General features: G+C 34.8%; 1 protein-coding gene and 1 pseudogene across 1 annotated transcript in view; one reads left to right on the forward strand and one right to left on the reverse strand.

The window, feature by feature from the left end:
• Positions 1 to 20,728, reverse strand: part of ARHGAP42 (Rho GTPase activating protein 42) — a 252,004-nt gene that overhangs the window by 30,491 nt on the left and 200,785 nt on the right. The window contains exons 7-12 of the mRNA XM_019741698.2: positions 18,987 to 19,091; positions 16,901 to 17,030; positions 12,188 to 12,288; positions 10,375 to 10,484; positions 6,778 to 6,856; positions 5,348 to 5,387 (exon numbers count right to left, since the gene is read on the reverse strand). Coding sequence (XP_019597257.1) covers positions 5,348 to 5,387; positions 6,778 to 6,856; positions 10,375 to 10,484; positions 12,188 to 12,288; positions 16,901 to 17,030; positions 18,987 to 19,091 — 565 coding nt within the window. The remainder of the gene's footprint in view (positions 1 to 5,347; positions 5,388 to 6,777; positions 6,857 to 10,374; positions 10,485 to 12,187; positions 12,289 to 16,900; positions 17,031 to 18,986; positions 19,092 to 20,728) is intronic.
• On the forward strand, positions 7,458 to 8,213 carry LOC109452614 (small ribosomal subunit protein eS1; annotated as a pseudogene).

The raw sequence follows: 20,728 nt of genomic DNA on the forward strand, positions 1-20,728 counted from the left end.
TTACTTTTCTAATCTGACATTTCAGATTAAAAGACACCTTATCACAGACAACTAGTACCACACTATATGTGGCTTGAAAGAAACAGAAAAAAGAAATTAGTGCATTTATTGGTGTTTCTGATACCCACAGGTCTTTTTCTCTTCTCCCTAAAGGATAAGCAGTTAACTCTCCACAACCATGGTCCAAAACTGCTCCTTTTTGTTGCTCTACTCTGAAGAGAATGTGCGCTATATGACCCTTTTCCTGGATCTCAGTGATGGAAACAAAACTATATTTGATCAGGGGCCTGAGGGAGGATGTGGTAGAAAAGGAGGATATAACCTAGGGATGGCTGAGAACTTCCAGAACTAAACTAACTAAAAGGCAGTATGAAGCTCAGAAACATTCATGACAGATGGCAATTCCCGAGGATAAGAAGAATGACCTTAATTTTGCTGTTTATTGCTGCAAAGTATACACTCCCTAGGCACCCACGGGAAAGTCACAGAAACACACAGTAGCAAGAATTTAGAGTCGTTGGGAAATTTTGACAGTATCTTTTGGTCCGATCCCTTTGATTTGCACATGAGGACTGAATGTTAGGTAACTTTGTCATTATATGGCCAAATAATGACTTTTTAAAGCAGAAACATCATTTGACAGGATTTTCTATTCACAATACCTGGAATAAAGTAGGTGCACACTGGAACATTACTAAACTGAATTGCATGAGAGAATGAGAACTAAGTACCTTTTCTTTCAAAGTTCTTTCTCCAGAGCTAGAGTAGGAGGACCAGCTGAAAAGCTATCACACCAAACTTCTGTTTGAGTGGAGATAAGATTCAGGGCATGAACAGAGAATGCCAGAGAAAGAAAGCCTACGAAAAATGACAACCGCCTCTGCCCTTGTTAACTACTCCCAAGATGGAAGTCTTGGGACAGAAAGGTATGTCAAGAAAGATCATTTTTTTCCTTTGAAAGACGGGTTCAGATGGCAGAATTATAAAGAATTATTGGCAAGTTATTCTTAACAAAATATCCCCAATGTCATGGCTTGAGAAACAGTTTAGTTCTAACCTTAATTGAATAACATCTGTTTAATATTGACGAGCGACATTGCTATTCTCAAAGTGAATTAATTCCCAAAGGCCTATAATTTCGAGAAAAGGATACTGTGACATATTTTGCAAACAGAAAAATGTGTTTCAGGATTTAATATCCTATGACTGAGCAATACTTTAGTTTTTTTATTTGATGCTTTTCTCATTAAGATGAGTCAACCTTTTCTTCTCTCATTTACAGCATCTTTACTCTGAAAACAGCCAATTAATAATAACCACAAAGTAGGGAGTCTTTTTCATGTTAGGCTTGTAAAGCGAGTTTCATTCCTCTTGTCACAGAATAGTTTTACTCCTCATTTTATGGCATATGTTCTTCGTATAGCCACAGTTTGACCCTCTTTTAGGACCCTAGATAGTTTTTACTCTGTTGCTTTTAGGGTTGTCAGTGAAAGCAGAGATATGACTATTTTTAATGGTTGACATTGAAAACAAATTTTTACCTGAGTTTTACATTTTACCATCCTACGCTTCACTATTATCTTCAGCAGTTTAACACACAAACACATTTACTCAAAACTAAGTTTCCAAAAGATAACAAGATTATTTTAAGGTCAACAGAATCCATCTGAATTAACCAAGGCTATACAGAAGTACTTCTCAAGGTGGCAAATGAATCAAGACGATACTGGTTTCAAATACCAATTGTGAGAGAAGTTACATACTAAAATTGTCATAATTCCACTTCGGGGACAGTCAAAATTCAAACAGGGACACGGAGATCTCAAAAAACAGGTTGATGTGTGGAAATGGTGTATTGAAGGGACCATCATAAAGATATAAGCTACTTTCAACTCATAATATGATGAACTCACATGATTTATTCAAGACTTAAAAAAGAGTCTGAGAACTTCATCATCACTGGAATATAATTTTGAACTGAAACAAATAAAATTCTGGACACGTCACTAGGAAGAAACCATGATGCTGCTTTTAGGTTTATAGGACGATGTGCTTGAATCTGGAATACTGTCGAGTGTTCAGACACATCCTATGAGTCATTAAATCACTAGAAAAACATTGGTTGATAAGACACATAATAAAAGAGAAAAGGGGTAAAATCATAGTCTCAGCAAGAGATTCAAAGTTCCATTAATAAAGTGTAGGCCTTAATGTAGTAGACTATTCACAATTACATGCCAAAAAATTTAAAGCGCAGAGGACTTGGAAAGCCCATTGATCAGTCTGAGGCAGGTCATTTTAAAGAAAGGGACTTCATGGCATGGTAGACTGAGATGTTTAGAAAGCCTTGCTCATGCAAGCTGGCAATACCAAAAAGTCCACCACAGCTTCAGGGAATTTAGTTCTAGAAGATGCATTCAATCCTGTGCCTCCGTTAGCCAGTTTCTTTTATGATGGTACATGCTATAATGCCAACTGAGTGGTGGTGATTCTGTTTGAGTAAGGAAATTTGAATCCCTAAGAATGTGTAAGAACAACCAAAAACAAGTGTAATTTTGGATAAGTTGGCTTTATGCCATGTAGTAAAACATTTTGAAATCACTATGCAATTTTCTGTGTAATTTATTTAGAATGTTTAAAGGAATATTAATCTCGGCATTTATAAGGCAATTTACTAGATTACAGAAGTTGCCAGGTGTTTAGGAAGATTATATTAGCCAGAATCACAAATTTGTTTTATTAGGGTCTTGAATTTGGGAGAATGAAATATACTAGTTTTGTAATTATAGCTTGATCTAAAGAAGCTTGATTGATGAAATTTGAATTCTATTAAATGTATGAAAAAAATAAACTGAAAATAAATTATTTTTAAAAATTAGTACATTTATAAATAAAATAGATCTGTATGTTGATTATAAACAGGCTCAAAGAAAAAATATAGCTTAAGATAAAATAAAAATAAAACTTATAACTAAAGTTACGATTTATAACTAGAAGCACTGCATATTAATAAAGCAAAGGTAATTGTAATATTCCTTGCTCTGATCAAAACCTCCCATTGGGCAATAAAAGCCTTCCGGCTCAAAGAGTAAGAATAAGAGCAATTATGTGCTGAGCACACATCTCACGGAAGGCCTGCATTATTGAGTCCATTACTGAGAAGAGGAGATGTGTCCTGCCACAAGAAGCTCAGAGAACCAGGCAGGAAGCTAATACATTATACCAAAAGCCAGAATGTGAGAAATGATACAAACATATGGACTCTGCACAGTTATTTTTCTGAAAAACACACCATTTGATAATGACAAGGGGTGGCATAGTGATGAGTCAGGTGGCTAAGACTACACGAAAACTCATTTCCAGAAGAGAAAGTTTTTATGACATGAAGAAGTACCTTCTCCCTCCATCACAGCATAAGTACATTTGCTAACTTTCATATTCAAACTTCCTACTTATGATAGAAACCTTAGTTCCAGAGGTGCATTAAGTATCAAACATATTCTGACTGACTTGACCATGGCCCCATTCAAAAGCCCTCCTTATTCAATACCATACATACTTTATTTTCCAATAAGGATTCATACTTGAGTAGGTCATTTGAACTTGAAAGGACTGTCTTTATAATGGATATGAATAATGAAACCAATGTTAGAAAACACATTTCAAACTTTAATCAAATGCAAATTATAAAACAGATTACTTCTTTTTTTAGGTAGTTGTTTAGAATGAACATTCAGTACTCAAAAGTCTATTGGTTAATGTTTCTGTGACTAGATACCAGTGAACGACGAAAGATGTTATACTAAATCACTTCCCTTGATTAGCAAAAACAAAGGCATGCAAGACTAAAAACTGGAAGTATTTTTTAAAAGTCTTTTACATTAAAGGTATTATAAATCATACATTTTCTTTTGATAATTTAAAAAATCAATCACTAGAAAGAATTTCATTGTTAAAATGATAGGCTTTTTCATACAGTCAATATTTACGACTTTCAAATGAGTACTTTCCCAGTTTTTATCTTTAATCCATTGTAACTTGTATTTTAATAGCAATTTAAAAATCAAGGTTATTAAATCTGTTTTAAAAATAAATTTAGACATCATGAAAGTTAATTGAGTTAAATAAAACTTGAAATTGTTTTAAAAGATATACACATAGCCTTAGAAACAAATATACAAACTAGTTTTAAATGTCAAATAATCTAATGTCACAAAGTACATGTGATACCATGCTAAGGTCTGGTTGCCTACCGCTTGAAAAAGTTAAAAATTGAGAGACAAAGTTGGTGGCAAGAAAAGCAGGTTTCTTCAGAATGCTGGCATTCTGGGAGGATGGCGGACTCTTGTCCAAAGGCCATCTCCCTGTTTCTAGAACGGGCAGAAGGTTTTATAGGTACACAAGAAGAACAAAGGAAAGGGGGAGTTGGTCAGCATCACTTCCTGGGGTCTGGTCTGTTTTAGGATAATCTTATCTCCAGACTCTGGACTGGGACTGGTCAGGACTGGGCCTGGACTATCATGGCCTGGGGCTTTATGTTTATTCCTGTGTCTGGGTGACTGAGGATTAAGAAATTGCCCTTTCCAGGTTAGGATTTTGTTAATTAAGTGGATTAACAATGTATGGTTAGCCTTGAGAAAGAGAACAACACAGAGTTCTTAAGTTAATCATGAGGGAAGAAACAAAGAGAAAATAGCTGAATATCAAGGCAGATCTAACTGCAAACTAGCTAAGTCTAATTATGTTATTGATTTACCAAATTTCACTCTTGAAAATATACTAAAATAACAAGGGTAAAAGGTGGCAGATAATTAAAAAAGGATTCAGAATGTGATGGAAAATACATAAAATGTGTTTATTAAGAATGGTTTAATGCTAAGAATTCAGTAAATACAGTGATATATATGCATTCCTACATATCCTGTGTGTTATTACAATGTCCTTATACTTCAGAATCTTGGGCAAAATCTCCTAAAACCAGCACAAAGTATTCAAGTCTTTAGTCTTGTAAATTGGAGCAGGGAAAATAAAATAAAGTAGCCCTCCACCGCCATTTAAAAAAAAAATTTCAAACTAAGTAGCAAATGCCTCAAATCTTTTTCTGGGATACAGCAAGGTATGTAGCTATAAGTAAACAACAAAGAAATAAAATTTTATTTTGGTTACTGTAACACTGGTAGTTAGTGGTTTTAACATGAGAAAACTCTTTGAAAATTTCAAATTTGCTGCACTATCCAATCAGTGGTGTGTTATTATTTTCCCAGAATTAACTCTTAATATCACATAATACCTTTGTAATAAAAATAACTATGTGATAAAAATTTACATACTGATTAAAATGACTTACTTTCTTCTTTCTTGCTCATAATGGCAGGCAGGGTATAAATCTAAAAAACAAGGAAAGTCTATCAGTTACTTGCAGTTAATGACCCAGTACAGAAGACTACCAGGGTGACATTTGTATGATACACAAAGGGAGTGTCTTGATTTCAAGGTCCTACAACTGCTGCAGCCACAGTACCATCTCCCCAACCTGTAACCAGCCTTGCCTCCCACTCCTTTCCATCCCTGGACTGCCCTTTCCTGGGAAGCTCTACCCCTTTCAATCCGATTTACAGGTCTCACTCTATTCCCTAACATAATGCACAATAATATTCTTTCTTCAGGAAGCATCGCATGATGAATGTCGCCTCATTGCTCCTTACTCAAAATATCTGCTTAATGTTTTGTTCTCCATGTGTACAATCTTGTACTTGAGCTATCACACTGTCTTCTAAAATTGTTCTGTCAGGGCTTGCTTCTCAACTATTAGTGGTGAAGAGTCAAGTTGTTTTGTTAATTTTTTTTCTGTGCTTGACTGTTATTTTTGTAAATTACAATAAAATTAAAATATCATAAATATAATAAAGAATAGATGTAGAGTCCAATTTTTTTTATGACATTCAACAAATGTAAAATCACTTCTTCAAATTGCTGTAAAATTTTCCAGATATTTAATCATAATTCCTGCACTCATCTTATTGTGGACTGGAAACACAGCAGTGTGAGGGACGGTCTCAAAGCCTGGGAACCACATTTTGTGCAGCCCTATTATTATACCGGTACCTTGCACACGATCCTTCCCAGGCTCTTGGCCATATAAAGGATAGTTCTCAAGGGACGGAATAGGGCCTCCTACTTGCTCTGTGTACTCATCCATCTAACCATCCAATGCCTTGTTCTTCATAAAGAAAGCAGTGATCAATGATTTATTCCTTTTTGCATAAGACTCTCTAATAATTTTAAGTAAGTTATTATGCCAACATCAAAATAACTATTAGAAAAATAAGGATATAGATGAGGAGAAAATGTCAACCCACAGGCAGTTTTATCAAATAAGACTTTTCAATAACAGTCTAGACTACAGGATTAGTTCTTCCCCTGAACCCTGTTTGTCACGCTGATCATAAAGCCTAGCACAGGCCTTGCAAAGAGAGGGCACTCAATAATTAACTGAATAAAATCATCCAGTCAGTACAGCCAAATTAATGATTATAAGTAATTTTTAAAAAGTAATTGTAGGGTTTTAAATTAGTCCTGAAAGTCCTCCTGAGAAATTAGACAGTCGGTGTCATGGGCCAGTAAGTGATACCACACTAAAAAAAATAGAGTCTCTACACTCCTCTGATTTGCTATTTTAATATTTTCAAATACACTACAGACATATAAAAATTTCAGATATACTTTGTAATTATTAGAACATTAAAATCTAAATTATAGAATGTGTTATATTCTTACTGGTTCTTTTCCATCCATGGCTTCGAGCCAGAGTTTCCGATTAGCTTCTGAGAAGGCCTGCAATGTGATGATCCCATGCCTATTAAAAACAAATATTTTACATATTCAATTTATTTGTTATACATTTATAATTTTTTAAATTCTTATTTAACTATAAGGGTAAAATTTGAAGAAAAATAAGGAAAGAGAAAAAAAGAAATTGAAAAGAGAAAAGATAGAAAAGAAAAAAGAAAAAAAAAAAAGACTGATCTACAGGTACGGTACCTTTCAGAAAAATCACTGTGGACACACACACGCGCAAACACACAAATATTTTTAATTCTAAAGATCACAGATAGTAAAATTATTAAGTTTTCCAAGTACAAGACAGTCTGAAGGAGGATAGTTTCAAACTATTTCCCCTGAAATGACCATAAAGGATGATAGTTACATTCACTCAAATTCTAAACCACCTAAACATTCTACAATATGAGAATAATTAAGATTATGACTCCAATGTGGTATAATCTAGTCACTAAAAATAATTACGATGAGTATATAGCAATACGGAAAGCCTCATATCATAACTGGTTAATTATTAAGAAGATACTAAAACCAAAGTGTTTATCTACACCATGATCACAATGTTAAAATTACTTCATTTAAAAATAATTGTCCCTTTTGGCTCTCTAAGCAGCAGTATGGTGGTCGGCAAGAATAAGCGCCTTATGAAACACAGCAAGATGAGAGCCAGGAAAAAAGTGTTTGACCCATTTTCTAAGAAAGACTGGTATGATATGAAAGCACCAGCTTGGGTTCAATATTAGAAATATTGGGAAAACACTAGTCACGAGAACTCAAGGAACCAAAATTGCATCTGATGGTCCCAAGAGTCACGTTCTGAAGTGAGCTTAGCTGATACGCAAAATGAGGAAGTTGCATTTAGAAAATTCAGGTTAATTACTGAGAATGTTCAGGCCAAAAACTGCCTAACTGATTTCCACAGCATGGATCTTACCCATGACAAAATGTGCTCCCCAGTCAAAAAATGGCAGACCGAGACTGAAACTCATGTTGATGTCAAGACTACCAATGGTTATTTGCTTCATCTATTCTGTGTTGGTTTACTAAAAAAACACAGCAATCAGATTCAGAAGGCCTCTAATGTTCAGCATCAACATATCTGCCAAATCCAGAAAAAGATGATGGAAATCATAACCCGAGAGATGCAGACAAATGACTTGAAAGAAGAGGTCAATAAATTGGTTCCAGATAGCATTGGAAAAGACATACAAAAGGCTTGCCAATCTGTTTATGTGCTCCCTGTTGTCTTTGTTAGAAAAGTCACAATGCTGAAGAAGCCCAAGTTTGAATTTGGAAAACTCATGGAGCTTCATGATGAAGGTAGCAGTTCTGGAAAAGCTATTGGGATGAGACAGGTGCTAAAGTTGAACTGATGGATACGAGCTGATGGGTGTGAGCCCCCAGTCCAAGAATCTGTTAAATTCATACTTTTCACAGTGACAAATAAGACCCACTGGTGATGTTTAAAAAAAACAAAACTGTGGCCCATGCACCCCATTCTAAAATATTTACTTGAGGATGTACTTCAAGAAAGAAAGAGCGAACAAAGGGAGGGAGAGAACCAATACAAGAGAAAAAGGCATGGAATCCAAAACCAGTCAAATTAACATAGTTAACTATGTAGACTGTTCAGAAAATAAATTTAAATTTAAACAGGAAATTCAAGGGCTCTGTGAAGAGGTACATAGAGAAGAAAATTTCACTTAAATACTGTCTGTTTAAAAATCTGGAATGACAAAACTGTGATAAAGGCAAATATCTCTTTTGTAAATAGGAAAACAGATAATTTGACAGGAAAAGGAAAAACATATATAAAGATCAAGATAATTTTATCTTTGCAAATTTAAGTCAGTGTCACACCACCAATAATAAAATAGAAACAATCAATACTTGTTGGCTGTTTATTATGTGCCAGGCATTGTGTTGCAAGTGTGTTTGTTGCCTTTACCACCGTGTTTTCCCGAAAATAAGACCTAGCCAGACCATCAACTCTAACGCATCTTTTAGAGCAAATATTAATATAACACCCAGTCTTATTTTAATATAATATAAGACCAAGTAGGATATGATATGATATGATATGATATGAGATATGATATGATATATGATATAATATGATACAAGACCGGGTCTTATATTCATTTTTTGCTCCAAAGGACGCATTAGAGCTGATTGTCTGGCTAGGTCTTATCTCATTTAATCCTCATAACAACACTTTGAGGTAGGTACTTACTATCTTTATTTTACAAGTGAGACAACTAACAAAGCAATTTAACAATGTGCCCAAGGTTATATAACAAGAAAAGGCTGAAATTAAAAAAAAAAATCTTGGTATTTGTCTACATAGAAAACCAGAAATTCTTACCACAAAACTATTAAAACCAGTAAATTCAACAACTATGCTGGATATAGATTTATAAAAAAATTAATAGCCTTTCTATACAATAGTCTCAACCATTTAGAAAAAAAAGTTTCTACTAATGAAAATAATTCTATTAAAATTTGCAACAAAATAAATATCCAAGAATAAATCTAAAAAATAAAAGATGAATATCTTAAGGAGAGTTCAACTCTACATTGATTAATAACTTTAACGTAATTCCAGTTAAAAATCCCAAAGGACTTTTTTGGAGAGGAAGAGGAACTTAATAAGTAGATCCCACAACATAAGAACACAGGGCCAAAATAGGTAACATAATTTTAAAGAAGCATAAAGTGAGGGGCTTGACCTCCTAGATACTTACAAGCTATATTATATGTAAGCTAGAGTATATATTGTATATAAGAGTATATATATATATATATATATATATATATATATATATATATATATATGGTGTGTGATAGCATATAGAGTGCCCACACACAAAGCTAGAGTATTCAGAAAATATTGTAGTATTGCAGGAGGAGAAAAACAGATCACGGAATAGAACAGAAATCAAGAAGTATACCCATTCTTATTTTGTTTCTATTCTGCTGGTATTGATACAAGAAAGAAGTAGAGCTAAATATTCCCACTAAACTCAGGCACACAGCATTTATGTCTCTCCCAACATCCTATGGCTAAGAATGTCCAGAACAGGGCTTTGCACAGGGTAGACACTGAATTTCACTGGCTGAAGGAAGCGTATGGCACTGCCAGCTGTGTCTTATTATTCCTTGAAAGCCAGGGCACCAGGCCTTAAAAGTCTATAAACAGGCTGACCCAGGAGCTGTGAACAATGCTGTCAGGCTCCTTCACTGTGATGGGGACCCCAAGTCCACAATATGCACTTTCCCCTAATGCAATCATTTATATTGATTCTTCTTTGAGAGAATGTTACTTTTGCTAGCATTCTGTGTCTGGTGTTTTCTTGTTTTGTTTTGTTTTGTTTTAAAGCATCAAGCAATATATATTTGTTCAATGCATACGTGCAAGAATGAAATAAACGTATATTGTTTTTAAAAAGAGACTGAAAAAGCAGCATATGCATGCTGTTTCACATTTGTATCAAAACGTAGAATTAAATATAAAGGAAAAAGAAAAGTTCAAACCTTTCAACTACTTCTATGTCAAAGCAGAATCGTTTGTCAATTGAATCTGTCTTTCGCCGGATACAAGATTTTAATTTAAACATTTCTGGTGAGCTAGTAACAAGGCCATTCTGAAACACAAAGGGGAAAACATTATTGACACGATGACAAGGTAAATTGAAAAATATTAAACACATCATTTAAAGAGGCTGCACTGAAATATCAATTTAGAGTACAGGTATGAATAAACATCATAATCACACCCTGTCCTATATCCAAAAGACTTTCTGTCTAATGTTAACTGCCCAATTAAAATATACTCAATGTTTTCTTAATAAATTAATTGTATTTACATATTTTATTCAAAGAATTCTGTGACGTGCCTGTCTAGTACCCTTGAACATATTTACTTATAATGTTAACTTATACTGCAATATACATGCTTCAGATTTAGAAAAGGTGTGAAATTACAGAATTATGATAGTCACAATTAGATATTCAGAATGCTTGTCAGGATACAACACTTGCTCTGAATCAAAATTCCCTAGATGGCTAAAAGACTAGTATTGTGTGTGTATCTTTGTGTTCGCACCTTGTAGCTAGTAAATGATAGCTGGATCCAAGTCTCAAAATAACAAAGATCTGGCTCCAAAATAATAAAGTTCTAGTATATAGTTGTTATGATGCTATTGCCATCATACATGCTGTGATTGCTTTGCTTGTAACCAACTGCAACTCTGCTACTAAAATTAAAACTCTTTGGACAGGACCTAACACAGGCTCAATACATAAGAATTCTCTTCTGTACTTGAGATGCCAGTCAAATTTAAGGGGAATGTTTACCTAATGTTTAATTCTATTGTCTATAGTTGCAAATCTGATAGAGTTATTAACAGAACTTTGGCTTGGTCTACTTGTTATTAGCTCACTGACTGTCACGTAAGTTGACTTTCTGGCAGTATCTTTTCTTATGAAACCTTTAGAGTAGAAACCAGGCTTGATTAAAGCATTTAATGACTTCTAATGATAGTGGCTAGCTAAGGTGTCTTTTTCTCTGGTATATTCTCCTTTATTTGACGTCTCTCCATTTGAATTATTAGACTCTAATGAATGCCCAAGCACAGTAAGTTTCAACTGATGTATTTGAGTATGTCTAAGTTAGATCACCATTTATTTACCTGCCATGATATACACCACAAATTAGCTGGGCAAGTCACTTACTTTCTACCATCTTGATTTTCTAATCTGTTCAAAGAAGGGTGGACTAAATAATCTTTAAGGTACTCTGTGGTCCATACTGTTCACTAGCCATGCAAGACATTCAGTGACCAATTTACTTTTGGGGTAAATGAACATTGATGGACTTCTCAAACTTTGTAGGCCATCATTTCAGTAAACAGTACACAGTGAAGCTGAAAAGGCTTGCAGGGGCAAAGACAGCCTCCCAGAGGCCATATGGGGGAAAGATGCAAAATCTTTGGGTCTGGTCCAGACATTGACAGTACCTACTGGGTGACTACCAAACAACAGCATAGACAAACAACTCTGTGCCTGGGATATGAGATAACACCTCCGTATTCCACTGTGTAGTCTACTCAGTATCTACTATATTTAATTCCACTGCTAATAAACATTCCATGGCCAAGGTAAAAGAAAATCCTGGCCACTCTTTTTAAGTCATCAAGATCACTAAAGTGAGAGAACTTTTTTGACTTTTCAATTTTTAAAAATTGTGTACATATTTATTAGAAAAACAAGCACATGTGATTTTTTTCTTGTTTGTTTTACTTACATTTCTTAAAGAACAAGCTCAAAAAAAAAAAAATCAACTCACCATTTTCCCACTGGATTTCATTTCTGAAACACTCATTGTGAATGTTTTACTTCCCTTATCGTATGTACAATAATGTTTAATCCATGTAAAACCGAGTGGTCCTAATGTAAGGAAACAAACAGCACAGACTGTTAATAAATGATCTGTATCTAAGTTTGTACAGTTTTTGATGCTATGATACACAATTGAGTATTTCCATATACCACGCAAGTTTGGAACTTTTACTGGGCAAGTGAGAAAGTCCGGTATGGATGGAGAGTGGTATAGGGTAGAGTGTCTTGGAATCAAACAACTTGGCTTTATTTGTAGCTCTGACACGGTCCACTCAAGAGTTACTTTTGATCTGAACTTCAGGTGTCTCATCTGTAAAAGGGGTATACTTATATCCCATAGAAGTACGAGAAATAATAGCCTGAGTTACTATAATTGGTCTCCTTCTTGTCCTTGATTCTCGAAACCGCCAGAAACAACCTGCTAAAAATTTTAGCCAGCTCATTTGACTCCTTTGTGCAAAACCCTCCAGTGGTTTTTCCACATCACTCCAGATAAAAACCAACTATCCACAAGGCCCCAAATGATCCGGCCCCTCATAATCAATGTCACCTCATATTTTACTACCTTTTGCTTCATATACTCTGCTCCAGCTACCTTGTCCCCTGTGCTGATCTTTGAACACAGTGAGTGCATTTCTACCTCAGGGCATCTGCACTTGCTGTTCCCCCAGCCTGCACTACTTTTTCTCCAGTTATCTGCATGACTTACACTGGCACTTCCTTCAGCTCTTGTCCTAAACATCACCTTTCTAATATTGCCTTTCTTGTGGCTATGCATCTCAACACCGTCACCTTGATATTTCTTACCTATCTTGCTTAACTTTCTTCTTAGCAGTTATCACTTTCTAAAATACAATACATTTTAGTAATTTATCCTATTTATTGTCTGTGCCACCAGACTCTAAGGTTCTAAGAGCACGAAAGTGTGATGTTCTATTGACTAAATATGTTCTTAATCCTTAAAACAGGGCCAGACATATAGTTGTCACCCAATAAATAAATGACAAATAAATGAAGGAATAAATGACTCATCTTTCTCTAAGACTCTGATGACCTTGGGGATAGTTCCTCTTATCACTAATCTGAAAAAATGTGAATTCAAATAACTCCTTAAAAATGAAAATAATTTTCACTATTTATATTAAAAAAAAGCTATGTATATATACTGCTCCCTTTCTTTTTCCCCATAAATACTGTGCAACCCTTTCCCGCAGCACACTATGTTATTGTCCTGTATTCTCCTTAAGGAATTGGATGCTGCTGCTTCATCAGGGTGGAGGGATGCATCGTGAGTTCAATTTTTCCATGACCAAGCAGGGGGCGGGGGTGGGGGAGTCAGGGAAACCAATTCTCCTGCATCCAAATGGCACAGTGGCTGAGTGGGTTGAAAAAAAAGCTTGTTTTCTATACAGCTTCCCATCTAGGGTCCCATCCTGCTGGACACCTGGACCTTTCTAGCAACAATTATGTACAATATTATTGCTGCCTTGGTTTCATAACCATGTATTTAAAAGCAAGAAATGGAAATGGAAAAGTGCCCCTTGAGAAAAGTGTTTATGAGCCATTTGAATATTTTTCTGTAATGACAGTGCCCTCGGTGTCATGGCTTTAATACTTAAACTACTCCAGGTTTTTAAATTATGGGGTACAGCTATACACTTTGTAATCACAAAGGATTCTTGCAATTAACTTCAATTCTGTTTTGGGAACATTGTACACTATAATACTTAACAATACTTGTTGATAATTCTGTTACATGTGCTGTAAAATACTTAAAGGCCTTAGCGCTAATTAGCAGAAAGTGATTGGATGGCAATCCTTATAGTGACTTTACCACTTAGCGGTTTATGAAGCAATATTAGCCGTAATTTTTAAATAAAGCTGCTGCAATGCTCTAGTGACATTTTAGACCTGAGTTGTTTTTTTCCTGCCTCCATCGTATGTTCAGAACCTCAAGCATTTAATCTTCAAGTTTGCTGCACATACATGCTGCTTTCTTTAAAGTTTGCCTGGCACTAGGCCAGGGCAGATGTCCTTAGGCTAGCAATTCTGACATCCCTAAAAAAAAAAGTCTGGGAAAATAAAAATTTATTATAGCTCTAAAGTTGCAAAATAAAACAAATTTAATCATCTTACCCAGTAATCATCTAAGATCACTGAGATGTTGTTTGTGGAATGAGAGGAAATTAACATTCAATGAATAACTACTAAGTGCCAAAATTTTATCTAAGAACTTTTAAGGTAAGACATTATAAATATCATTTTACATACAAGAAAATAGAGCCTAAGAGCTGCAATGGCATTCCTTTCTTCATCGAATAAGGCATGTAATCGGAGGTATTCTTTTTAAAGGAATATTTCTTAAGAGTTGTTTTAAGAATTAAATGAGGTAAAGTAAATTGCACAGAGTAGTAAAGGCTCATGGTAAGCATAGTAATATTATTATGTACCAGTAGGGATAACAGAGACATTTTACATACATTACCTCGAATTCTTGCAACACATTACAAGATACATATAAATATCCTTCTTTTATATATGAGACTGAGCTCAGAAAGTAGTTTGGCCATAATCACCAAGTTACCAGGTAGTGGGCATGAAATGCCAACATAGTTCTGTCTGACTTTGGAACGCATGCTCTTCCTGGTTCAACTAAAGTCTATTAGGATGCGATTAAATTTATGTCTGGAGGAGAGTACCATAAAAACCTCATCTCTAGATGCACCTGAGCGCTATTTCCAAATTGCAGTGACCTGCTACTGCCCCGTCACATTCATCTCCACTTATCACTCAATTTACAGCTCTGATGTTTACTATTGATGACTGGTGGCTAACTGGTGAGCTTGTCTTGTGCCTTCTGCTACAGAATAAACACCCTGAAGCCGTGTTCTTCATCTCATTTTCTGTTCCCCACAGAACTTACTCAGTGATAGCAATAGCACAATCAATACGGCTTCAAGGACTGGTCAAATTTTCGTATTATAAATGCTTTCCAAGATTACAAGTGGAAAGGGGCTCTGAATGTCCCTCATACAGAAATAATACCACAAGCATATAAACCCACTGCATATAAACCCCTTCATTTTTCTTTTTAAATCCCTAGGTAAAGGGAAGGGAGGAGGATGGTCACTGGGAAAAGAAAAGAGGTAGGGATTACATTGGGGGCATCAGAGCACTTCTGAAGGCGAAGAATACGTTCTTTACATTGACTGTGGGAATGGTATCACAGCTGCAGACAATGGCAAAATTTAAAAACTGTACACTTTAAACACATGTAATTTATTATATGTCAATTGTACCTCACTAAAGCTATAAAAATAATACAGGCAGATACAGAGAAAATCAAGATAGAAAATATCTCAGAAGCAAGAAGACAATGTCAAAAAAAGAGAATGCCAAAAAAAGAATGAGCATCTTACTGTGAGAAACTCAAATGTCACGTACTGCTAAGGGGCCATCACAGAAGGTGCGTTATCATTTAAACATCCGAAAACAGACTGGTCAAGGTAGTTATGAGAGAGAAAAATCCCAGAACCCAATCTCCTGAGCTAGCAGGCCTCTACCATCTAGTCCATGCAGTAATACATGTCTGCCTAGTCTATTGGATCAAAGCATGATTTGCTGGTACACTACCAACCAACAAATGAGCATCACCTGGGCATGCCAAATGTAAAATGGCTGACATTTTTGTGGTCATGTTGCATTATGTCAAAAACTTTCACAGCCAATCTCATGTCTTCAGCTTCCCCATCCCAAACCCATTAACTATAATAACTTACTAACCAAACAATTTCATTAAACTGTTGTCTACTGACAGGGAGACTTCAGAGCAGTGCTACTCCAAGTGGTTTGTGAGTCCCAATAAACAGGGAAAGTATAGAAAGTGGAGATAAGCATTCCAAAACTTTTACAGCAATTTGACATTACTGAAAAATCCAAGCATAGACTTTTGGATTTTACAAAAACATTAGTCCCTGATGGACTGAACATAAAAACAATTGTCCCTTTACCACAGAGAGTATGAGAATGGTGCTTCAGGGCATATCTGGTTTGAAATAGAGAGTTAATTGAGTCAGACTGGTTCTACTTAATGACAAATATCATGCAGAATGGACACTAGTTATACAATTTGGAATGGCTTTTTAGTAAATTTTGTGAGAAAAACTTTCCTAGCGTGAAGTAATTATAAGAGCATTCTATTGGGTCTTATGCGTATTTCCTACATAATGTCCAACATTACGTAACTGACTAATTTACTCCTAAAAATTGACAAAACCCAGAATTCAATGAATAATGCTGCTGGAGGGGAAACTATTATCATAGTCACCAGGATGATTCATCCTGATAAAAGTTTTTGATTTTCAACTTTCCATCAAACTTGAAATTGAGTTAGATATCATAATTAAATTCTAAAACTGAATTCATGTTACTGTTATCATCAGTAAAAGGTCCTAAGTTCCAAGTTCAACAATATGCCAACTAAGAGAAATGTGAAACAACTTCCTCACTTTGGAGGGGATGGTGGCAGAGCAGACTAAATATGATAAAGCTGTAAGGGATTTCAGTCTTCCTACTTGAAGGAAAAAAATACTAACTATGTCACATCTTGTGGAAACAGAATGTCAACCATAAGACAATAAATTATATCTTTGTGACTCACGCTTCTCCTGGACATAAAGATAGCCTTCCATCGTCCACTGGCTGGGTGGTCTGTAATCTTGGTTGGCAGATTTCATCCTTTGCATCAACCGCTCTACCTCTTGTCGAGTACTTTCAAAATTATTCCTTGTCTTAAGTAAACAGAAATAACAATTTCATTCATTCCTATCTACCAGTTTTGACAACTCTCCCGCCTGAAGTTTCAACACTACAAACTGTGCAAAGAATTACTCTGATTCTTTCAGCATTACTCACCCATATCCATGACCCTCTGTGTTGAGTCCTATGGCTGATTCTGAATGGCTTTAATGAAACTTTTCTACCTGACCTTGTGCGGTCTCTCTTTACATCTGTGTGTGTTTCTTACTATTTCCCGCTCTAACTCTATTACTTAGGGGTTCACTACAGCATTTAAAAATACGTAATGTTTATTAAATAGAATTTTATAATCACTAATATCTAAGGTAAAAAGGCAGTTACATAGTGACTTATATTTCTTATAGGGCATAAAAACAAATTAAATTCACATGCTTTTGAAATACGTGGCACTCATAAAAAAACTAAAAAAACTTCATCATCCTTATTCCAAACACTTTTGAAGAAACATCATTTACTTTGGTTTCCAGAAATCCTAGCATAGTTATCAAGAGTATAAAATTAACTCATAAAAATGAACAGGTTCCCAAGTTCTAGCAATAGCAAGAAATAGCCTGCTCACATAACAGCAAGTTTACTTGAGATAAGACATAAAAAGCACAAGGCTTTTCTCTGTGAAAACCTCCTCTGCATGCAAGCCATGTTATCTCAACAATACACATTTGGAAACATAAAAATCATCACTCCCAAACTCTAAGATTTTGTTATGGCCCATAATAAAAGAACTAAATTTTCTTAATTGCCACTTTTGCTACCAGTCTCTTTTCAACGTAAGGATCAGAATTTTTTCCTATTCTTTACCTGTTCTCAAATCCCAGGAATAGTATTAAAATCACATCTAATATGAAAACAAATCATAAACATACTTTGGCTTTTATAATTTTCCTTTTTAACATTTACTGAAAAAGCCCAAATGCATTCCGTATTGAAAAACAATGGAATGAATTGCATGTGAAATCGATTCTGCTAGAAAAATCTAGGTTAAATAAAAAGCTAAAACTCAAAACACAAGTAGAATAAATCCAATTATATTTTTCTCATGGGACACTCCAAATCCATAGCTCTATTTACTGGACATCTCCGCAATGGCAAAAATCAGATAAGCAGTGAAAACCAAGCTCTTTATCGAAAATTAAGTGACAGCTTTCCAAATTATTTTGGCTATAGAGAACTACACAGGGTTTCAGAAAAAAACTTCGTTTATACAAAACCCTGAACAATAAGAACTTCATTATTTGTCGGGTTTGGTAATGCAGAAATGGATTGGCTGAGTTGGTTTTTGTTTTTTTTGTGTTTTGTTTTTTTGTTTTTATGTAAGTGGTGTTCAGCATCTGCAAATCAGAATTTGTATAACGATGGAATGAGGTATCAAGAGGAATGATGAGATAACTTTCCAAAAACAACCCTGACAGAAATAGATACGATGTTTGTAAATAATTCTCACTTAAGCTTTAAAACAGTTACTTTTGAATCTCTCAAACCATGCTCAAATTTATTATTTGAAAATAATAAATATCAGATATATACAATTTCATACAAGTGCTCAAGTATAACCTTTGTTTCATAAATACAGAAGTGCTGTCCTCTCAGAAAATAAAACTAGCCTAAGGTCACCCAGTGAGGTACTGAGAACACTGAATAAAAGGCAAACATTTCCAAACTTCCAGGTGTCCACACCTCAGTAACATTTATCTTTATGAAATTTTCTAGTATACATTTTTTTCTAACATTAAGATTTTCGTGGTGTACTTTCAACCTGTAGCTAAAAAACCAAAAAGTTTCAAATAAATTTATGATGTGGCTTTTCCAAATTAGCGAGGTTTTACTCTACTTAGATAAGGTTTGGAAAGACGCCAAGGTTTGGCTTGGTTACAGCTTAGTGGCGCTGTGACCATCGCTAAGGAGAGGCAGTGGAACAGGTATAGTCTTACATTCTGTAAATTGAACTGCAGCTGTTGTTTATATGGTGCGAATTCCTGGGCGAGTTCATATCCCTCGTGGTAAAAAGTAAATAAACCCTGAAGGAATGACAAAAGCTGCAAAAATAAAGAGATAAAAAAGAAACCATGAAAACATGTTTTTTGTTGTTGTTTTTTTACAAAAGAAGATCAAATAAAATAAATTGGGAAACTATATTTCATTTTAATTCCTCAGCTAATAAATTTTCAGTCTCTTTGGCCAACTCAGGCACTAAAATTATGGATGTGAAACAAACCACAAAAGCTAATTTTTACTTCCTTTTTTAGTAGACGGTGATTTCACTTTTGAGCCTTGTCATGGACAGATGTCACGTTAACTTCTCTCACATTCAAATGCATTGAACAAATATTGAGGAGAGACCACTAACGGGGATAAAGACCAAAGTGACATAGGTTCTACTCCAGAAAAGCTTCTAACCAAAACAGGAAGGTAAACCATGTGCAGAAGTGAGGAAGACCAAACCAGTAAATTAGAGATAAGAAGGACATACTGGAAGGAATTAGGATTTGGCCAGACGAAATTAAGGACAATATCACAAGGTGGCAGTAGTGATCTGGATAATGAACAGACAACATTTTAGCAGGGAGTGGGAATAACAGACAACAGGGAAGACTTGAGCAAAAACAGGAGACATACACAGACCTTTCATGGAAGCGTTAGAGTAAAATCTCCTTTAGAAAAGCACAATTTCTTTGATCCTAGCCTTCTAATCCCAAATTCATATGTGCTTATTTATAATGTTCTTATTCATGCAGTAAGAGTGGTTCGCCCTGGAGTTACAGGACACAGTTATTAATATAGAATGTTATAACTGAAAAATTATTTTTTTCATTTAATTCACTGGAATTTTATTTCCCAAACTTGTTCACCAATTTAATCTCTTCCTCAATCTCTTCCAACAATAAAGTTAAAAAAAATATTTTTGAGAACTGGCTAATGTTTTTTTTTTTTTTATTCAAATAGCATAATATGTTTGTAACATATTATTTTAAATTAAGAAAAAAAAACACAATTTGAAACCATTTTTATATGTAAATAACATCTGGTCATTACCTCTGTCTGGGGAAGGACGGGAATTGAGCTAAGCATTGACTGGTATGTGTGTTGATTTCCAAAAGGTAAGTTCTGGTTCTATCTGAAAACAATAACCTAAGGTTTTTCTTCCTATAACAAGTCAACTTCTAGCATCATTATGTTCATTTCAGAAAGCACACGCTTTCAAATTGGATTTAAGTTGTTATATTTTAAAGATTTTCCTTCTCGTTACAGTCCCTGACAATGTGTCAAAATGTATCATTTGTTAATTTTAGAATTATTTTACACTGTCAATTTTACATCAACTGAAAATCATCACAGGTAAACAGTCAATAGATTTTCCAGTACTAAAATGATGCTATGACATAGTTGCCAAATTATCAAATAATTTAAAATATGTAACCTGTACATATTGTGGCCCAATTAAAAAGAACTATGGCTTAAAATTGGATTAGAAAACAGCTTTGATTAACTGGGGCTTGGATATGTAGATTTAGAAGTTTTCATAGACAAAAATAAGAAAATATTTTAAAGTATAAGGAGAAAGAACACTAGTGTTCTAAATATCCAAATAATAGTTTATGAAGTTGTTAAAAGGAATACTGTTTAATGTTTCAATGTTTATAAATAGTCCAAAATTAATTGCCTAATGAACTGG

This window comes from Rhinolophus sinicus, linkage group LG06 (assembly GCF_036562045.2).
Source record: "Rhinolophus sinicus isolate RSC01 linkage group LG06, ASM3656204v1, whole genome shotgun sequence".
NCBI lineage: Eukaryota > Metazoa > Chordata > Mammalia > Chiroptera > Rhinolophidae > Rhinolophus > Rhinolophus sinicus.